The sequence below is a fragment of the Tauraco erythrolophus genome, chromosome 3, assembly GCF_009769465.1.
Source record: "Tauraco erythrolophus isolate bTauEry1 chromosome 3, bTauEry1.pri, whole genome shotgun sequence".
Taxonomy (NCBI): Eukaryota; Metazoa; Chordata; class Aves; order Musophagiformes; family Musophagidae; genus Tauraco; species Tauraco erythrolophus.
The window spans coordinates 35,173,923-35,195,890 of record NC_141467.1 but is presented as its reverse complement, the minus strand read 5'-3'; the positions used below and the strand labels follow the sequence as shown (position 1 = coordinate 35,195,890).

General features: G+C 43.6%; 1 protein-coding gene across 1 annotated transcript in view; it reads left to right on the top strand.

Moving 5' to 3' along the window:
- ANKS6 (ankyrin repeat and sterile alpha motif domain containing 6) overlaps window positions 1–5,016 on the top strand; it is a 47,024-nt gene extending 42,008 nt beyond the window's left edge. Inside the window, exon 18 of the mRNA XM_086609135.1 lies at window positions 4,797–5,016. Coding sequence (XP_086465261.1) covers window positions 4,797–4,846 — 50 coding nt within the window. The 3' untranslated portion in view covers window positions 4,847–5,016. The remainder of the gene's footprint in view (window positions 1–4,796) is intronic.
- The last annotated feature ends 16,952 nt before the right edge of the window (window positions 5,017–21,968 follow it).

The following is a 21,968-nucleotide window of genomic DNA, read 5'->3' as shown; positions in this document are numbered from 1 at the left end:
GAAATCATATACTGAATGTCCTGAGTCCTCGTGCAGATCACTGCAATGCTAGTGGTGACTCTCTCTGTGGTGGAAAAAAATCACTGTTTACTCCCACCGTCTGTTCTCTGCCATCCTAACCGATTATTTATCCACACAAGAAATTTTGTTTTTACCCTCTGGCTTCCTTATTGTCTTAAGAGCCAGCCTTGGACCTTGTGAAACGCCTTTTAAAAATCCAGGCATGAAGTGGATCTCTTTTATCTACAAGGCTGTTGGCACCTTCAAGGAATTACAGTAGTTTGGTGAGGCAAGACTTTTGAAACCCCTTTTTGATTGTTTTCCACAAAATTTCAGATTCTTTGTTATAGTTTATGCTAAGCTGCCTGGTACTACTGTCCATCTCACTGGTCTGTGTTTCCCTGGATCTCCTCTTGAACCATTAAAAAAAACGACATCATTTTTATTGCTTCTCAGTTATGTGGCAATTTAAACAAGAACCTGTGCTCTGTATTCAGCAGTTCAGCTGGTTAATCCTCGTGTTCCTCTAGAACATGTGGCTTAGCAATTTGTTACTATTTGCTTTGTGTATTTGTTTCATAACCTTTTTTACCAATACTTCAGGTTAAGATACTTTGGCCTCCCACATAAAGAAGGCTTCTGAAATGGGAACCTTCTCAAGCTTTTCCATGGTGAATACATTTAGGTTTTCTGATGTGATCTTAACTACTCTAGCTCATTACACTCTAATCATTGATTGGCATCATGGTGTCTGTAACTGGCTGGCTTCTGTGATGTGCTTGAAAAGTAATATGTGAATTTTTTTATGCTTTTTGCATGGTCCACAACCACTGGTTTCTCTACAGCTCTTCCTAGGAACCTGTCCTGGACACCATTAGCAAGAAAGTCACCTCATGATTTGCCCTTTTAAGAAGCTAGATGTAGCTCACAGGATAATAAAACCATCCTGCTCTTTCGGCTGTGTCAGTATCACTGTTCTCACACCTATCACTGTGATTTCCTCAATATTTTGAGTAATTTTGAAAGCTCAATACCTGACAAGGTGGCTGTCAGCGTAGCTCTGCTTTTAGGATGTTTCTAGCTTGTAGGTGTGTAAAGAAGATAATGGAATACAATCCAAACATATCCATAAGATTCAGAAATGAAAAAGCAGGGGAAAAGAAGCTAAATCCTCACTTTCTGGAAATGTAGTTTATAATTGTGAGAAGTCTGTAGGCTGACTACCATCACCAAGCTCACGCATGTCTGCAGCTTCCACACCCTTCCTCATCCCTATAGCTCCAATGTCCACTTAGCTTCAGTTCGTCCCAAAATGCCTTAATCCACACTGCCCAGGCTCAGCCCCTCTCCTGCTGCTACTGGGTCAGGAGCTATTGCTGCTCATCAAAGCTGGTATGAGATGGCAGGCAACAGAAATAGAAGAGCATCTAGGTGAGTGTTTCTAGAATGGAAGAGAGGACTGCAGTACATTTACACTTACAAGGAATGCAGGAGAAGGAAAACAACAGTAGGCAGAAAAAGTAAAAGCAAGACCATGAGAAGTAGAGGGTTGGTGGTGTAACTAATTTCACACAACAGACTTGTTTAGAGAAGATACTACAGGTTCTTCTCGATAGTTTTTTGGCAGTTTAAAATCAATTCCCGTCTTGTTGAATCCTCAGTTAGCTTCTGGCGAGGTCCTCCTTCTGGTGAGCACCTCCTGCTGAGGTCTTTGCATCTGAACTCACTGTAATACTACAAGAACTTGTAGAAAGGTTGTTGAGTGCTCGTTGGGTTTTGGCAGATGAGCTATTTCAGTTATTACAAAGCTCACTGCTGGCAGAAAGATAGCTTTGTACGTCAGTTGCTGTGTCATCCCTGGGGCTGGAAGTGAGACAATTCTTCTTTGCAGAAGATAACAGGCTTTGACATGTATCTGTTTTCTATCAGAAGGGTACTGAGACCATGTCTTCCACACCTCACACCAGTGATACTAGGTTAGAGAGTGGGAGCTCCATATTCCAGTCCTTGCCTGAGCTGCTGTCATCGTTTAACCCCGCCGGCAACTAAACACCATGCAGCCGCTCGCTCACCTTCCCCAACCCCCAAGGAATGGGGAAGAGAATTAAAGGAGAAAAGGGAAGGATACTTGTGAGTTGAGATAAGAGCGATTTAATAATTGAAATAAAGTTAATAATGATAATAATAAAAACGATAATACATCAAATGATAATAATATATACGAAGAAGCGATGGACAGTGTAATTGCTCACCACCTGGTGACCAACGCCCATCCTGTCCTGGCAAGCAATCCCAAAAACAGAGAAGTCCCGAAACCACAATCCCAAAAGAGTGAGAGGCCAGAAAAGAGGGATTTGAAAAGAGAGCAAGAGAGGGATAGAACTCTGAGAATCCCAGAACCCAAACTTTCCAACCAACCTTCATTTATATAATGGGCATGATGTTGCATGATATGGAATATTCCATTGGCCAATTTGGCCCTCAGTCTTAAATATAAGCTCAAATCCTGAACTAGGAGTTGTGGGCCCTTTGTCCTGGCCATGCTCCCCCCAGCCTGTTGTGCTCCTGCACACTGACAAAAACATGGGAAGCTGAAAGGTCCTTGGTGTCTCAGCACCAACTGTAGACATCAGTGCACTATCAACATTCTTCTCATAGCAAATCCCAGACTAAATCCAAAACACAGAGCTCTTCTGGCTGCTAAAAGAAAACTAACTCTGTCCCAGACAAAACCAGGACAACTAGATGACTGCCCTAATTGCAGTATAAAACAATTACGGGTTACTAGACCTGTAAGCCATTAGGTTCAGTGGCACCATAGTTCTTGTCCCTATTCGGAATAGGCAAAAGTACTTGCGTAAAGAGTGTTGCTTTTGTCTCTTTTTTAATAGAAATGAATTTGTGACCTTCAGAAAATTCTGCTGAAATTAATTTATTGCAAGAGTGAATGTTACGGTGTTTTTTGACACTTTGGTAGTTTTCAAGGGAAAAAATTATGGCTTGAAAAATTGCTAATGCGTGCTAATCACGCTGTCCCTGACAAGAGAAGCTACTAGGAGGAGACTGCTGCTTTATAACCCAGTGAAATATGTCAAACACAGAATGAGCTTGCTGCTTCACCGTATAAATTCAGAGTAGATGACCAGCCGCCCATGGAGCCATGAGGCAAGATGACTGCTCAGAGGAACAAAACATTCCTGGAGGAGGCTTCAATGGAACACCAAGCGGCAGCATGAAGTCCAGATTTCTGAGGAAACTGGATTTAAGAAATCGTATCCCCCTCCGGAAATGTTTATGTTTGTAGTTTGAGGCAACCTTTTTGCTTACATGATTCTGATGAAAATCAGACTTTTTGAATGCCCAGTTGCCGGGACTAATTGTTCAGGGTTGTTTATTTTGGCAGGGGTAGTTGTGTCAAGACTCATGCAGCAATCATCAAGTGGATAATTAAGAGGTTGAACAGATCTGGCAGTGGTCTGCAGGTTAATTGAAGGAAATTACACCAAAGGAGAGTGAGCTGCATCTCAAAACAGACTTGACAAATCAGAAACAGAAAACTGAAAAAAATTGATGGATTCTATGAAACTCTGTGCAAGAAAAAAAGGAGCAAACTAACTGAAATTATTTCCCCCAGAATAGTAGAAATAAAATCCCATGTGCTAGTTATAATACATTTATAAAGTAGTGTCAAATTTTAGATCTGTGATGACATGGTTCATGGAGTTCCCTTTCCAAATCTGGGGCTTGTAATAGAATTTGCCATTTCTACAAAAATGACATGAAAAAAAGCAAGACAACATCCAGGGTTTGTACTCTGAAGGGCACAATCTTCTTTTTCTCCTAGGGCATTTCTTAACCTCATTATGAAAAAAAAATTAACAAAGATTTGTTGAAGGTAAAGCTAACTGCCAGTTAGCTTAGTTTGCCTTCTAATACCAAGTTTATTGAAATACTCAAAAGAAAAAGCTGAGCCTTATCACATGGTATAGAAATCCAGCTGCTCTCCCCCACCTAAACATAACACTTCTTTTGTAACAGGTGGGAAGAAAAAGGAGCAAATACTCCAACACCTAGGAGGGGCACTGAGCAAAGGGAGGATTTAGATACCAAAAGAATAAACTGAATATTCTCCAGATACAAGTTAAAGGAAGAGTAACTATGCCTATGATGAAAAAAGAATATGATGCCATTCAATCTATAATTCTTTGCGGTAATTCCGGTCTTCCAGTTTCTCTGTACGTATGATAGTATGTTGCATACTGGTACATGCTTAGACATATGATATGACTTACAGATACATATGAGGGTGTTTTAAAAGAGGTGACAGAATAGAGTGGAAGAGAGTGGGGAGCCATTTGTATGTTTACTTTCTACTTTTGGATTCAGAGTCAGAAATACCAAATGGAAATTATCCAAAGGAAGGAGTTAGAGAGATTGCAGAGTCAGAAGTAAAAACAGGAGCAAAACCAATTTAGACTTGCAAATAAAAATCGTACAGGATTCAGGAAGTCACTTGCTGGAAAGGTACACATTGAGAAAAGAGAGGTACTGGAAAGGCTTGTGGCAGTAGATGGATGACCTTTTCACATGACTTTGACTTCTCATGTCCTCCGTACAGGAAAGGGCTTAAGATGAATAAAATGAATTACAGGGTCAAATTGTTAGAGTCTGGGATAACAGTGATATTGGGAAATGTGGGCCTTTTCCTGATAGCTGTGGAATTACTCTGTCTTCTTTTAAGCTGTGAGTCTTGCTAGTTGCAATTTTTCAGATTTTTTTTTTTTTTTCTTTTACAGCACCTGGCTGCTCTATTAAACCACAAGAAGCTGCTTCTTCTAAAAGGTAGCTACTGGAAAAAAAAGATTATTTTTTTTCTTACGGTGAAGTTTGGCATCTGGCTGAGTAAATCCAAGTGTACAAATGAAAATTTGAAAAGTTAGTCCTAACTACACCTGTATAGGACTTTGTGCAGTAATGTACTTAAAATTCGAATCCCACAAAGAATCTAAGAAAACAATAAAGAGATTGCTTTTATAGTTCCATGTAAGTGTGGAATTGTTTGAGGTGTCAGTCATCTGGATTTCAGAAGAACAAAGTCAGAAGAGCAGGAAGAGTGAATGACCGTATAAGAAGATGCATGTTTTCATTTTACTCTTGCCCGTAGATGAAGAATCCATAGGAGGCCTCCATGGACACATGGAAGAAGGCATGAAAACCTCCACAAATTATGAGAGTTTCTACATGGAGACTTTTATAAACTGAATGTTCTTCTGTTGGCTGGATACAGATAAAGGAGTCGAAATTGAAAACATAATGGTTTTGTGAGAAGGAATATACAGGAAAAGTAATGCTGCATTCTTCATTAACCAAAATACATTTTATCTATTCAATATTAAGAGGTTAGAACAGCAGTAAAAGTAAATATGAAATACCTGTTTGTAAAAATAGCACTTTATTTAAGGAAATGCATAATCTGTCACCAATATTTAAACAGAAATAGTGATAAAATATTTTATATTTCCGATCAGTTGTTTTGAGAATAAAACCATTTAACTGATCGTGGCTGGGTTTTTTTTTGAACAGTAACATTAGCAGATCCTTAAAATACGTTTTTATAACTTTATTTGTGTAATAATTTTGAAAGGACTAGCATAGTGATTATGAATGGTAATAATTTTCTGCTTAGTAAATAAAAATTTTTGTTGAGCAATTAAAATAGAAGTCATCAGAAGCCTCTCACACTGTATTTATCTTTCTGAAGACTCACAAATATGTAACTTTACCACTGGGTGAATTCAGTGCGAGTCCAGGAGTGATGATGCAGGTAAGGTGAGGAAGATCTTGGAGCTCCAGTGCAGAGGGGTGATCACAGGTAATTACTTCTGTACAGAACTAAAGATTTTACATTACTCCACGCTCCTCACTGTACTGGTTTTAGTGGAGTTTAACAAAAATAGGGGTCAAAGTGGGCCACTCTAGTGACTCTGGGTGTGTCAGCTGATTCTGTGATGGCATCACTGGTTTGGCCACCTGCGGTACTGCTCCAAGTTGCTGACAGCAAACAGCAGAGCAGTTGAGCTGAGCCACGTTACGCAGCTCTGCCATATCAGAGCTGACCTTGAAAACAGGTAGCGAAATCCCTGGGAAGAAGAGGAGGAGGAGGGGTTATCGAGGGATAAGATGGTTATGAGCCAATTAGGGCAATCAGAGCCTGTTAGACCCTGAGGTCCTTGGTGGTTGCGCTATTAACATTTCAAATGTAGATAATACAGCCATGTGCAAAATAATTTCTGTTCTGTTTTTCAGTGCACGTATGTCAACAAACTTAGAACACTATCAGCATTTAGCATGGTATTTTACGTTTGCCACGTCTTATGCCAAAGGAAATTGCTGCTTATGCAGAATTGTGCTTCAGGATTAATTTCAGCTTTAGGGTAAAAGTACATAATTTCTCACAGTTTCAAGAGCTGGTACTAAAGATGATATGGCAGGACAGATGTACAGTAATGTTGGGTGCAAACAATATAGGATTAAGCTAATGTAAAAAAGTAATAAGCTAAACTAAGCTATTAAGCTGCTTCTTTCTGAAGAAACTTGCACAGTTTTGGTTAAAACACTTCAAAATGCAGCAGAGAAAATCGCAGCGTCTTATTAAGACTAGGAAACAGTTCCTGCTGCTCAGCCAAAAACATGCAGTGCCACCTTGGAGCCCCAGTCAGTGTGACTGGGAATACGTGATCCGTAACAAGCCAAACCACCTCACCTGGTACGTAGTGCCTCTGGGCAGGACAATTTCCCTGTGCAGTTTTGTGCTTCTAGTGCAGCAGCTGGCAGTCCAGACATCCCATACACTCTGCGGAGGGTCGTCTCAAGCCCACTAATGGGGAAACCTCAAGGTGAGAAGGCTTCAGCCGTTCCTGTTCAGAGCTTGCAGGCCTTATTCTTTGGAAGGAGTAGTACTCGCCTGTGATAAATCGAGGGGATGGGTGTTTGGGGTTTTTTTAGGTCCTTTTCAGTAAGACATTGAACAATAGTTCAGTGTGAAAAACACTTGGTAAGGTTGAGAGATGCATTCTTTCTACAATCTGAAAGGGTTCAAATTCGCATATACCACTGCCCAGAAGACTGTAGGAACCTCAAGGCTATAAGGCAAGGTAGGGACGTGCTTCGTTCCCCTAGCCGAATCTGTCTCACCGTGCAGAAAGTAATTCAAGGTTCACGGAGTGCGGCCCCATGAGACATTGGTCTAGGATGGAGAAGAGTTAGGCTTTAGTTCCTCTCGATAGATTTATTTACCAATTCTTGAGCTACATAGTGACTGAGGATAAATAGTGCTATAAATTTGGGAATGTTAGCCCAAGTGCATCAAGGGACAAGCAGCAAAGTGATTTAAAACGGAACACGACACTGTCAAAGGAGACTGACCGACACTGTAGACTCTTTGTGTTTACACAACAGGCAGAAAGGGTTCCTCAGACTGTCCCATCAACAGGTCCCACTATCTAAAGAGTTAGCTTTATTAACACAGGAACAAAAAGACATGGTTTTAGAGTTTATAGAGTTCCTAAACTCTCTCTCTCTATATATATATATAACCTTTCATTCCCAAACTCTCTCTCTCTCTGTATATATAACCTTTCATATCTTCTGCTGTGCGTATTTCTTAAAGGTGCTCTGTTCTTTCTGCCTGATTTAGCTGCCATTGTGAGTGGAGAAACATAACGGGTTGCCTACCACGGCTGCTTTTTATGGCTCTAAGTTTGCAACCGACAACTCCATTGAAGTGTCCATGTGAGGGCTGACACAGGGTAGCTGTACAGCCTCCCCTGTTGTGGGTGGAGGTCTGGTCAGTACGGTCACTGGGGCCCCAACAGCCAGTGTCTGACCAGCCTAGACTAGAAGCTTAATTCAGTTGTCCAGACATCCACTGGCACTTGCATGTCTTAGAGCATCCAAAGCACCCATAAGGGGTGCCAGAGATGACGCTAAGTGAAGGTCATGATCAGTTTGTTTGTTGAAAGCCGTCGCTTGGACAAAGAGACCATTCAGAGATGGAGACCATCATTTCATTGACCTGTCCTGATTTGTCACAGATATTTACAGGTGAAAAGCCGTTTCCTGTTTGCCGTTCATTTTCTATGTCCTCCTTTTTAGTTTAAATAAAAATCTTTGTTAGCAAAGTTTACACTGCTTGCCTCATAATGAAAAGTGATACCTTCTGGGTTTTGCTGAAGAAGTAAACACTAGAAGAAACAGTTCTTGTTGTGATTCAGTCTAGAATTATGGACTTGTCTAATCTGTAGTTGTTAACCCAAAGATGTCTACTTTGCAGTACAGGAGTACTGTTATTTTACAAGAAGCTTTTATAAGGTTCTTTAATTATTTTTTTTTCTGCACTTTGAGCTTTAATCAAGATTAGGTTTTAAATAAAGATACTTCATTATCTGGAAATGATTCAAGCCGTCATCTGTAGTATTTCTCGTGCTTGAGCAAATGCCTCGGAAGCCAGGTAGCTTCTCAAGGGAACTACTTTGGTTTCCAGAGTGAAGTGAAACGTAAAAGTCCATGCAAACAGATTTCTTTAATACCAAGATCACCTCAGTTTAGAATTGCTTGGCTGGTCTGACTCTGACACTAAGAGCCTCAAACTTGCCACTTCTAGATTTTATTTTATTTCAAAGCCCTCTTGGCAGTACAAGGGTGCATTTAGTGGGAACAGGCTTTGTCCATTAAACCTGAAAGTGCTTATGCTATATTTAAAGGTCATTTGGAATATTTAATTTCCAGTCTCTCAGAAGTTTGTATTATTCAAATAAACTGTTAATGCAATGTCCTCCTTACAGTGTCACAGCAAAGAATTGTTTCAAAGCAGTTTTTGCCACTTGGAAATCACAGCATTCCAGTGTGCCTTAAAACTTAATGGAGTTAACACACACTCATAAAAACAAAAGCAGATAGATTTTCGAAGTATGATTGCTGGATTCCCAACATTGCATCTGTTGCATTTTAATTGGCTTCTTATTCCTCCCAGTTCTCCTCAGTAGGTACGTACGGCACTCAGAATATGTCTGTCTGGTCTTGGGAGTGCCACATCATGGCCGTCGGCAGGGCAGCTGGTGCTGTACTGGAGCGGGGTTCTTGAAGGTGATCAATGTGAATGTAGAAAAAAAAGGCCCATTCGAGACACCTTCTTACAAATGGTCTAAAAATATTCTGTGTTCGTGGATATACTTGATACGTGGCTGTGAGTTCCTGTTTTGAGTAAGCCTAAGCGATTTGTAGCTCCACAGGATCGGTGGCCTGCAATTAGCTGGAGCGGAGTTTGCCGTTTTCGCTGAGTTGCGGAACAAAATCGCTTTGCACAAAGAGCAGCCAGTGAAGTGCAATGGATTTGTTCACTGTGGGCCCGATTTCTGTTGTTCTCAACAGATTTGTTCACATATGTTTCTTCCAAGTCGCTCTCTGCTGCCAGTTTGTCCTCAGAAGGGGAAGATGGAATGAAAGGAAGACAAATGAAAAAAAAAGTTAGGGGTAGAAGCACAGATAGTATTTTTACTAGGTTGGGATTACTGGTTTTCTTTCCAGGATCTGCCTCTCCTTTAGGCTGTTTCTTGAACAGTCAGAATTAATATTGAATGCCCTGGGACCCACTTTCTTCAGCAGCTCAGAGCTCCAAAGCACTCACTTTTTATCACAGGCTGGTTCAGAATCCTTTGCTCACCTTCCTTTACTCAGACACAGCGCAAACAGAAAGCATCATTTCATTCTCCGTGCTGGTAATTAAATGGTGTTTGCAGAGGTCCACCTTTCCAGCCTCCTGGGCCACAGAATACAAACGCAGCTCCAACCTATAGGTGCTGCTAATACATGGTATCATTTATCTCCTGTCACACATTTTAACTGCGTGTTTGTTGTGTGTGTCGTGCAATGTCCTTAACAATGCCACAGATTCATTTCGTAGGATCACAGAAGGGCAGAGGCTGGAAGGGACTTCTGGAGATCGTCTTATCCAACCACCCTCCTCTCAGGCAAGCCACCTAAAGCTGATTGTCCTGGACCATGTCCATTCATCTCCTCTCCTCCACTGAGACAGTCATTGTAGAAAGCTATCAGGTTGGTCAAACCTGAGTTCCTCTTTGTAACTCCATGCTGACTACTCCCAAGCACTCTCTTAAAATATTTGGAAATGCTTTCCAGGATTATTTTCTCCATCACATTCCACAAAATCAAGGTGAGGCTGATCGGTTCCAGTTCCCTGGATCTTCTTTCTTGCCCTTCTTGAAGATAGGGATGCATGTGCTTTCTTCCAGTCCTCAGGAGCCTTGCCCAATCACCATGACTTTTCAAAGATAACTGAGGGTGGCCTTGCGATGATGCCAGGCAGCTCCCTCCGTACTTGTGGGTGCGTTCCGTCAGGTCCCATGGACTTGTATATATCACACAACATCTCTTGGAATGCCATGTAAGGCTATTTTGTCATCTACATGTCTCCCTCAAACAAAACCATGGATGTTCTGCATATGCCTCTGCTAGTCCTTTGGTGGTTTCCTCTTACAATGGACTTCATAGTCGTTTGTCATCTATATTCCAAGCATCCCATCATTTCAGTTGCACAGCGATAGTACTCACGGTTCCTATTCTTTGGGCTTGCTGTTTTGCTTTTTAGCCTACACAGTCATCCATCAACTTTGGTGTCCTCCTTCCATTTCCTTGGACAAAGTGAGTGAAAAGGTTCCAGCACTTTTTTGTGTTGTCGACATTCAAGCAAGCGCAGCATCGTCATGAAGCGGGTGAGGGTCTATTTTAAAATGCCGAGACTTTGGTGGGCTCTGAAAATTCTGAGAAAAAAACCTAGCACATACTGAAGACTGCAATACCCTATATTTTCTAAACTGACCTAACATCACTCTTGGCACTCATCACATTGACGAGTACAATGATAACAAATTTATTCAAATAAATGCACAGTTAGGAAACAAGCTATTAAATTTAGAATCAGATAGCAAATCCTGCAATAACAGAATGTCTCTTATTGGCATAGCCACAGGTGTTTTCCTATGTCTTATCCAGAAAACAGACTATGAAGTCATGCTGACTAGTAGTATGATTCAGCCATCCAGCAGACCTGAGTCGAACTCTCAGGGAAGCCAACTGCTACAGGTGCTGTTTTCCACATAGCAATAATTACTTGCAGCCAAGCTCTTCCTTATTTCCTGCACCTGAGGAGAGATACATCTTCTGAAGTATTCTGAAATGTTAACCTTGATAATCTGACAAAGATATTGACTTATAATGTGAATATTGTCAATTTGTTGCTCAGTTCAGAGAACAATGGTGCTCTTGGATTAGGCAGTGCCCCGTGACAGCTCCTAAATGTGCTGGATTTTGTAATAGCACGGCTTAAACATAATAAGGGTTTTCTACTTGTGACAAATACGCTTACTGAGAAGTTCTAACAAAACAGAAACGTCCCTTTTTACTTTCCAGTAAATAAGTAATGAACTAAAGAGCCAAATACTGGCCTGATTTGTACTAGTGTAACTCCACCAAATCCAAACCACTCTGGATTTAAGCGTGGGGAACTGAGACAGAATCTGGGCTGGGACAATTTGGAAATAGAGCATCCCACCCACCATGTCAGATTGCACCATTCCTGTGCAAGCATGATGTGTGCACAAGGAGGCTGTAGGTATGTTCTTAGATACGTAGCTGAAGAATGTGCCCTTCATGTTCCTTTAGATACCACTTTAATGCGTTGGAGCTCAGGTCCCTGTTGGCGTCCACTGAACCTTTAAGACCTCGGAAGACCATACCATGCTGTAATCTGATAAGCAGTAACTTGATAAAACAACTATTATTACAATAATAGTTATAATTACATTAATAATTACAATTACTGTTAATAACCAGCTTATTTTATATTGCCTTTCTTTTCTGTTGGATCAAAGCAACATAAAGAGCAATTTGTACATAGAGATGAGGGGACAAAGAGGACAAAAGAAAACTACAAACCCTGACTTGGCTGAGTGTAGCTACAACACTAAGCAACTGATTTAGCCCGTCTGTTATGAGGAAAAGAGCAATAGCCTTGTCATATGTTAGCCATTATGTACGTGTGTATATTTCGAATTAATCTGGGAGAACTATGCATAAGCACAGCAGGACTAGCACCTCCTTTCTCTCCTGGAGACAACATGCTATATAAGAAGGGTCACACAGCCGTTTCACAAAAGCATTCTTGGCTTTCTGCTGCAATTTACTTTTTCCTCACAGGCAGGAAAAGCCAAAGAAAAGGCAAATACAGAAGCCAGAGCTGATAATGGGATGGAAATCCATGTTATGCCTTTTTCACTTTCTATGTATGGTTCCCCATGTTATGGTGGATTCTTTCTAGTGTACTTCCACACAGACACAAAAAAAACCCTAGGTTCTCTGTTTTGTGCCTTTAATAAGACTTCTGGCAAAGGCACACCGGTGATTCCTTAGATGGAGCAAGGATGATTCAGGAAGGGAAAAAGAGGAGAAAGATGCTCTCCAGTGCTTTTTGCATTTTGAAATTAAAAATTGCATAGAAAGTCTTAAAACATGAATGAAGCTGTCCCTCACTTTTATACTGGGCATGATGCTGCATGATATGGAATACTAATTGGCCAGTTTGGCCCTCAATCTGAAGTTCCACCACAAATCACAAGGGGAATCGCGGCCCCCTTGTCCCGGCTATGCTCCCCCCTTATCCCACCATGCTTCTGCACTCCAGCCAGAACATGGCACACCGAAAAGTCCTTGGAGTTTCACCTCCAACTACAAACATCAGCTTGCTATCAGCATTCTTCTCAGAGCAAGCCTCTGAGTAAAACCAAAACACGGAGCTCTTCTAGCTGCTAAAAAGAGGAACTAACACTGTCCCAGCTAAAACCAGGACATAATATTTCATCCTTAGCTGGTTATGCAGTGACCAACACTGACAACAGAAAGCTCCAGGAAGAGTTAACATTGACATTAGAGACAAACTGCTCTTTCACCTGCCCAATATTTTCTGGGTGTTGAAATGAGAAAGTAAAACCGCTACAAAAACATTTGCAAGTGTGTTGGTATCCAGACAGAAACACCACCATACTCCAGGCTTTGGATTATGCTCCTTCCCAAGATTCACGATGAAAGCTGGGAGAAAAAAGTGATTGGGAAGAGTCATCATGGGTTTACCAACTGCCTGACCAACTTGATTGCCTTTTGTAATAAAATATCTAGATTAGTGGACGCAAGGACAGCAGCTTGACTTTAGCAAGGCCTTTAACACCATCTCTCACAATATTCTTATATCCAAGGTGAGAAACCACAGTTTGGATGAATGGACAACTAGACAGGTAAAAAATTGGTTGGATGATCAAGCTCAGATGGTAGTAGTTAACGGTTCATGCTTTACCTAGCAGCCAGTACTAAATGGACTACCTCAGCCGTCTATCCTGGGTCCTGTCCTGTTTAAATTAGAATCACAGAATCATAGAATCATAGAATGGTTAGCGTTGGAAGGGACCTTAAAAATCAACTAGTTCCAACCCCCCTGCCATGGGCAGGGAAACTCTCCACTACACCAGGTTGCTCAAAGCCCCCTCCAACCTGGCCTTGAACACTTCCAGGTATGGGGCATCCACAACTTCTCTGGGCAACCTGTTCCAGTGCTTCACTATCCTCAGAGTGAAGAATTTCTTCCTTAGATCTAATCAATATCTACCCTCTTTTGGTTTAAAGCCATTGCCCCTTGTCCTATCACTACACACCCTTGCAAAAAGTCCCTCTCCATCTTGTAGGCCCCCTTTAGATACTGGAAGACTGCTAGATCTCCCTGGAGCCTTCTCTTCTCCAGGCTGAACAGCCCCAACTCTCTCAGCCTGTCTTCACAGGAGAGGTGCTCCAGCCCTCAGATCATCTTCATGGCACTTCTCTGGACTCGCTCCAACAGATCCATGTCCTTTTTATTAATGACTTGCAGGAGGTGATGCATTGTTTGCTCCTCAAGATTGCAGGTAACACCAAACCGGAGTCTAGTTGATACGCTCAAGGGCAGAGCTGTCATCCAGTTGGATCTGCACAGGGACATTCAACAGGGACAGATGCCAAGTCTCGCACCTGGGAAGAAAAAACCCTGTGCAACAATACAGGCAGAGTGGTAGGTGAGAAGCTCTGTGGAAAAGGATTTACTTAGGGAGTCTGGTGGACATAAGCCAGAAGCATGCTGTGTCTGCAAAGAAGGCCAACAGGCTGAGGGAAGTGAACAATCCCCCTCTACTCAGCACTTGCTAGACCCCAACTGCATCAATTTTTGGGACCCCCAGAGTAGGAAAGACAAGGATAAACTAGAGTGAGTTCAGTAAAGGGCATAAAAATGGTTGGGCATTTCAGCTCTTGCCCTGTGAGGAGAAGCTGAAATAATAGGGTTTGGTCAGCGTGGGGAAGAGAGGACTTTGGGGGACCTTCTGATAGCTACGTACCTAGTGAAGATAGCAGCCTTCTGATACCTAAGAGGAAGTCACTGAGAAGATGAATCCAGGCTCTTGTCAGTCGTGCAGGGCAGAAGGACAGGAGGCTACTGTTAGAGGCTGAAACAAGACTGTGTATCAGTGATGCTTTTTCACCGTGAAGACAGCCAAGCAGCACAGCAGTTTGCCCATAGGGCTGTGCATTCTGCAGTCTTGCAGGACTTCAAGACCTGAGTGGATGAAGCCCTGGACAGACTGCTCCTACCTCTTAGCTGACCCTGCCTTGAGCAAGAGGCTGGATTAGAGCACTAGACCTCCTGAGGTCCCTTCATACCACAGATCTGCAAAGAAAGTCTTCCACCAAATGACGAGCTGCTCATTCTGTCTTGCCTCATGTCAGCACCATGAGTGTGTCATGGCTTAGCCCCAGGCAGCAACAAAGCCTCACACAGCCACTCACTCACTCCTCTCCCCTTGGTGGGATGGAGAGGAGAAAACATAACAGAAGGCTTGAAGGTTGAGATAAGAGTAGTGGGAGATAATCCACCAACCATGGTCATGGCCAAAACAGACTTGACTTAGGGAGAAATCAATTTAATTCATTACCAACCACATTCAGAGATGATAATGAGAAACAAAGCCAGATCTTAAAAATACCTTCTCTCTACCCTTCCCTTCTTCCTGGCTCTATTTCCTCCCCTGCCAGCAGCACAGGGGGATAGGGAATGGGGGTTGCGGTCAGTTCATCACACATTGTTTCTACTGCTCCTATTTCCTCAGGGAGAGGACTCGTCACACTCTTCCCCTGCTCCAATGTGGGGATCCCTTCCCGTGGGAGACAGTTCTCCATGAACTTCTCTGACATGAGTCCTTCCTGCAGAATCCAGTCATTACCCATCAGACTGTTCCATCATGGGCTTTTCCTGGAGAGTCACAGCTTCTTAGGGCGCAGCCGCCTGCTGTGGCTTGGGATCCTCTACACACTGCAGATGCATCTTTGCTCCATTAATCTCCATGGGCCGCAGGGGAATCCCAGCTCTGGCACACCTCCTCCTCCCACTCCATCTTCACTGACCTTGGTGTCTGCGTAGCCGTTCCTCTCAGATCTCAGTCCTCTCTCTGCCGCAGCCACACTGGGCCTCATGGGCCAGACAAATCTCGGTGGTCCTGTCAGGATGAACTCCGCCACGGCCATCTCCAGTGGAGTAGTGGTGGCCCAGCGTGGGCAGCCACCTGCCCAGGAGGCCACAGGCCAGCCCTCCACCTGCCCCCTCTCTTCACTGCAGGTCCCACATGGTGCAGGTCGCTTTGTCCCTTCTTGAATATGTCACTCACAGAGGCGCTGACTGGCTCAGCCCAGGCCCGGGCAGGTCTGATGGAGCCGGGGAAGCTTCCAGCAGCTCCTTACAGGGGCTATCCCTGCGGCCCCTCCCCTGCCACCAAAGCCCCACCACACAAACCCAGCACAGAGAGGAAAGTGTGACGTTTTGTGGCGGGAAAACCCCCACTGCCACGTCCCTGCGCCCTCCAGCTGCATTTCGGGACAGGAGAGGATGCATTAAGCATTTCAAGACTTTTCTGGGCGAAAACTGGCCAGCTCACACGTCAGAGATCTAGTTTAACAGCTTCCCCTGTACTTTCAGAAAGTTTGAGTCTCCTCTGGTCTTTGAACACCCTTATCACGGGCACCTCAGCCTCGGCGGCAGCGCCCTGAATTATTCATGGCTATTGACAGGCACAGAAAGTAACGCTCCCTCAGCGAAAGCTCCAGAAGAGCGCACTGCAGCACCGTGATAATAATGATCAAAGATTAAATGAGATTGCAGGCGGAGCCCTCAGCACCGAGGCCGCCCCGCGTCGCTCCCCCCGCCGCCGCCACCAGCCCCGGCCCCGGCCCCAGCTCCGGTCAGGCCTGGAGGAGCGCGATGCCGGCGGCCGCCCGCCAGGGGGCGCTGCCGACTCAGCGTTGGCGTCGCAGCGGCCGCCCGCGGAAACCGGGAGAGCCGGGACGGGGCAGGGGAGAGCCGGGACGGGGCGATGGAGAGCCGGGACGGGGCGGGGGATAGCTGATATGGGATGGGGATAGCTGGTACGGGGTAGGGGAGAACCGGGATGGGGTGGGGAAGAGCCGGGCCGGGGTGGGGGAGAGCCGGGACGGGGTGGGGAGAGCCGGGACGGGGCGGGGGATAGCTGGCTGCTGGCGTGGCCTTTTCCTCAGCAAACTGCTGTGGATCCGATGGGCGCTCACGCATCCCACCTCTCCTCGCCTCGGCTGGCGCTGTGCTTCAGCCCTCAGGGAGCCCCTGTGTTTCCTAGAAGGGATGAAGCCCCCCTTTCCCCCCCTCCACCCCGCTCCAGCGCGATGGGCCGTTTAAGCACGCTGGGTCTCCGAAATACAGCAGGGGAAGCTGATGCGATCCTCAGCCCTGAGTTGTGCTTCGAGGGCCGGGGAGGAGGCTGGGGATGTGTCACTGTGGCCAAGGCCTTCGAGCCCCGTGGCGGGGAGGAGGCTGTGCCCGCCCGGAGCTCGCTGCGCTGGTAGCAACAGCGGTGGCTTCAGGTGGTGGGAGAGTCTCATAAAGCATTTGCAACGTCTTATTTTGCTGTACCCTGAAGAGAATCCCCAAGTCTACTGGGAGAGGGTGGCTGAGGAGCCCACCTGCACTGCCATATCTGCTTAATGCCAGCATCTGAGCGTTTCTGGCAGCTGCTGCTCTGCCATTTAACGCAATTGCTGCACGTGAACTGATGCGCTGACAGCTCCGTGGGAAGCTGGGTGAACCCGCTGAATGCTCCCTGGAAGAGACACGGGGATCTAAGCTTCCCCCTGTTTGCACACAGGAAAGGAGAAGCCCCAAAATAGTACTGGTGAGTGAGTGGCAAACCAAATTTTAAGTACTATCTAAAATTGCCTTTGTTCATTCCCTGTTCCAGTCATTACAGTATATATTAACTGTAGAAATAGGGTATACAAAGCTCAGGGAAGGGAAATACGACAGGAATGGCATGTTCTCACACAGGCTGCAAAACACACCAGTGTTCTCTATTGCAGTCAGCACCCCGTTGCAGTGGGAAGAAGTTTAACTTATCAGAACCCTTGACTTTGAGTATCTATTAGTTTAAGCCGTATGAATCAAAAATTTTTATCAGAGTGAAAAAATCTCTGATCTACTTAAATTCTTCCAAATTTAGGCTCAGGGTTGAGTCATCATTATTTCCTGTCAAGTGGTTTTGTGAAGTCACCCAAAATAATGAGATGTCATTTGCCTGGATGCATTAATAATTAGAAGGATTTATTGTAGCAGGCATCATGGGAAAGTGTAACTTTCCCATTAGATGTCCTTAATTAGAAAAGAATGTGTCAGATTTCAGATCAACGTAGGGGAACTACAACTATCCATTAAAAAGAGAAGGACAAATAATGCAAGTGACAGCCCTTGCAGAAGTACAAAGATTTAAATACTTTATAAATTAAGGGGATTGAAGGTGCTCATTTTCATCACTAAAGCTCTATGACTTGTCTTCATCATCAGAAGGATGCAGTCTCCAAGCTGAATTAAACAACAGAAAGAGCAAATGCTGTGTTTAATTCTGACAATAGAATATTTCTGTAGTCAGCGATTATTCCTTTTGTCTTTCAGCAACGTCTCCTTAGGGTGGGCCAAACTGGTCTGAAAAGTATTCGGTTATGCTAACAGGAAAATCTGATAGTGACAATGGCATCTCTTGAACCACAAGAACCATAGCTAGTACATTTGTTCAGCTGGCGGCAAGATGTGGGATACAGAAGTGGTTTGACTGGCTTTTAGATAAAAATTGGAGGGTTATTAGGTAATTGTAACGTGTGGGAGGCATTACTGTAAATCCAAGCAGAATGAGGTGCCCAACTACTCGGGCATATGTAAGGGGTTAATTTAAGTACCCGGCTTCTGTGGCTTCCTTTTGGCTGTGGATAATTCCTCACAGACCCAGGCCAAGGGTTTTACTGGGTGGTACACAGAAGCTAGAAAGTAAGTCTTACAATGCTTACATTTACTTAGAGCCACGAGTGGAGCCAGTTTACACTCATATTTCTGCCCAGTGCTTGGTTAACATGCAGGCATGTGTTTTATTTATGCAGTCTTAAAATCATGCCGCGAATGACATCAAAGCAAGACTAATTTAGGGAAAGGGAACATGTGTCTGCAGTTTATTTCAGCTTGCAAAGAGATGATGTTCCAAGATGGGGAGACTAAAATTTTGCAGCATAAACAACCTATTCCCTCTGGGCCATTGGATCTATTCATCCCATATTGGTTACACCTGAAAGTTACTACAAGCTCATGTTTTTTTCTGTGGCCTCTATGAAATCAGCCAGTAACATTGGACCAGTGCCTACCTGACAGGTGGCCACATTGCCAAGTTATCAGCTTGTTTGCTGCTCTTGATAAGTGTTTCATTAGGGCTGGTTTTGGTAGGAAAGCTGAATCTGTTTCTTATGGGGAAAGGAAATCCTCTAACAAGGAGACTGACCTGCATAAACAGAGCCTTGTTAGGTAAGCTTTTCAGTTTGAATGACCGTTTTGTGCAATGTTTTGCTTGAAAAATGTATTTGTTTTTAATGACTGTTTATCCAAAGCATAATTATGAACACTAGGTTGGAAGTTAGAAAAGAGTAGATCTAGTTTACTAGAGGGCCTGATGGAGATAGGTGCTCAAAACTTGTGTACTTCAGTGGGATTGAAAAATGTGCATTTATTTCACTCAGAAGTTAATTAAAACATAAAGTGTAGATAGAAGTTTAGAGGCATGTCATAAATGTCCTTTTGAAGTACTAGGTGGAAGCCCTTTTTATTGTTAATTTAGCCTTCTCTTTTCTAAATTGAACCTTTCATCACATATTAAATCCTAAGAGGGCTAGGGAACACGGGGTGTGTTCCAAGGGGATACATAAAAATCACCTTGCTTCCCTAAATCGTTAGCATCCAGCATTTGTGCTCTTAATGAGCTAAAGTGAGAAATCTTGTAAACTAATTTGAACAAACTACAGTGTCTTACACACAGCAAGATGTCTGAAACATCAATCAACTTTTGAAAGTTTGTTTGTGAGATACTTCTCTAAGAATCTTTCATCCTAAAAATGACACTTGAAAACTCTGCAATAGATCTTGACAAGATTCACACGTGAATGCCCAAGAGATAAGGGATGCATTGTTTTACTGTGGAAGGTAGTATAAATATCCTACTTCTGAAGAAGCTAGGTCTAAACAAAGCTTACCTGCTCATTAAAACGTAATAAAACCTGACTATTTTACATACTGTTTTGTAAATGAGATTTCCTGTAACACACCTTTATTTTCAAACCTTCTCTGAAAAACCTCTGGGGACAAGCAAAGTTCAGTATGATAAAGAAAACATCATATTGAGCTTTAAAAGCTGGAATGCATGCCTCAGAGGAATGTTATGGAGGGTGGCTACATGCCACACCATCAGTGGAGTTGACTATTCTCTTTTAGTAGTAGTAGTTGTCGTAGTAGTAGTATTTTTAGTTTTAAATTAAAATCTGCCTGAAGCCACAGATGAATTCTCAACTCACTGCTCTCTGAATAAGGATACAAATCAAAATTGGCACTTTTCTCAAAAAGCCACTTTGAAGGTTAGCTGTCCACTTGGGCTGAGTGAAGCACTTTTGACTTCAGGAAGACTGCTGTGCTGCAGGTGCTTGCAGGCCTGGAGTGACCTCAAGCACTTCAGAGGAAGAGACTTCCACTGTACCAAACAGTAGCTGTTTCAACTCCCTAAAATGTGTGACAAGTTATGTTAGAGACAAAGAAACAGATTGAAGCCAGATGACCGCCTATTTATTTTTTCAGCAAGTGTCTTCACGCATCTGAATAGAATAATTTTAGAGTTTTTGCATTTTATTAATTTCTATCACGATTCACATTGATGAACCAACACACCTGATTGACTTTTCGTGTGTTAAAATACATGCCTGACTTAATTGTGCCAGCAAAGGAAGTGTTTTGAACAGATTATGTGTTAAAAGAGGTGTCCAAACCAAATAGATGATCTAGTTATGCCTGCAAAGGTTGGCAATTCAGTCATTCAGACAGTTTAAGGTACCAAAATATGCAGATAGATGTTTTGGGAGATTATGAAATATGTCTGATGCCCCTTGAAATCAAATCGGGTATTCTGAGTCAGTCTTACCTATTTTTGGTGGCATACCCTGTACATGAATAAACATATATGTCATTACTTATGGGTAGCAACGTATACTTGTGGCCAGAATAACTGCTCAAACACCTTCCTATTTACTTGGCTTTCAGGAGCTTGTTTAATATTAGCAGTGATAAGAATGGTAATAAACAAAGTCAACAAAACAGGGCTTATACAGGGTCACCTCAAGCATTTACACATAAGCAAGGAAGTGCTTACAAGGCACCATTATCGAAAACCCCAGACCTTTACGAGGAAGTCAGCATCCCGGGGTGTGTCTCTGAAGTGCATGTACGCTAATCCCTGCAGCATGGGGAATAAGTACGAGGAAGTAGAGATCTGTGTGCAGTTGAAGGGCTATGATGTTGGGATCGCAGAGGTGAGGTGGGATTGCTTGTGGGACTGCAGTGCTGCAACGGAGGGATGTAGTCGGGGAAGACGAGGTGGTGGAGTTGCCCTTTATGTGAGAGAACAGCTGGAGTATATAGAGCACTGCCTAGGGATGGATGATGAGCCAGCTGAGAGCTTATGGGTATCAATTGCTGAGCAGACTGATATGGGTGAGATTGTAGTGGGTATATGCTATAGATGGCCTGAGCAGGAAGAACAATGGATGACGCCTTCTGTAGTCAGAAGTAGCCTCATCTTCACAGGCCATGGTCCTCATGAGGAACTTCAGCCACCTTGATATCTGCTGGAGGAACAACCTAGATGGGCATATGCAATTCTGGAGGTTCCTGGAGAGCACTGAGGACAACTTCCTGACACAAATGATAGAGGAGTCAGTGAGGACAGGTGCTCTGCTGGACCTCATAATTACAAACAAGGAAGGGCTGGTTGGGGATGTGAAGGTCAAAGGCAGCCTTGGCTGCAGTGGCCATGAGATGGTGGAGCTCAAAATCCTGAGAAGAGTAATCATCAGGGCAAAAAGCAAGATCACCACCCTGGCCTTCAGGAGAGCAGGCTTTGGCCTCTTCAGGGATCTGTTGGTAGAGTCCCATGAGATAAGGCCTGAGATAGAAGAGTGGCCTGAGAATGCTGGTTGATATTGGAGGATCACCTCCTCTAAGCTCAAGAGCAGTCCATTGCAACAAGCAGGAAGTCAGGCAAAAACGCGGAGAGGGTTACATGGATTAACAATGAGGTCCTGGCAAAATTCAGACATAAAAATGAGACACACTGTCTGAGCATGCAGAAATGCTGTTACGAAAGCCTAAATCCATCTGTAATTGAATCTAGCAAGGGATGCTAGAAGTAACAAGAAAAGCTTCTCGAAGTACATAAATAGCA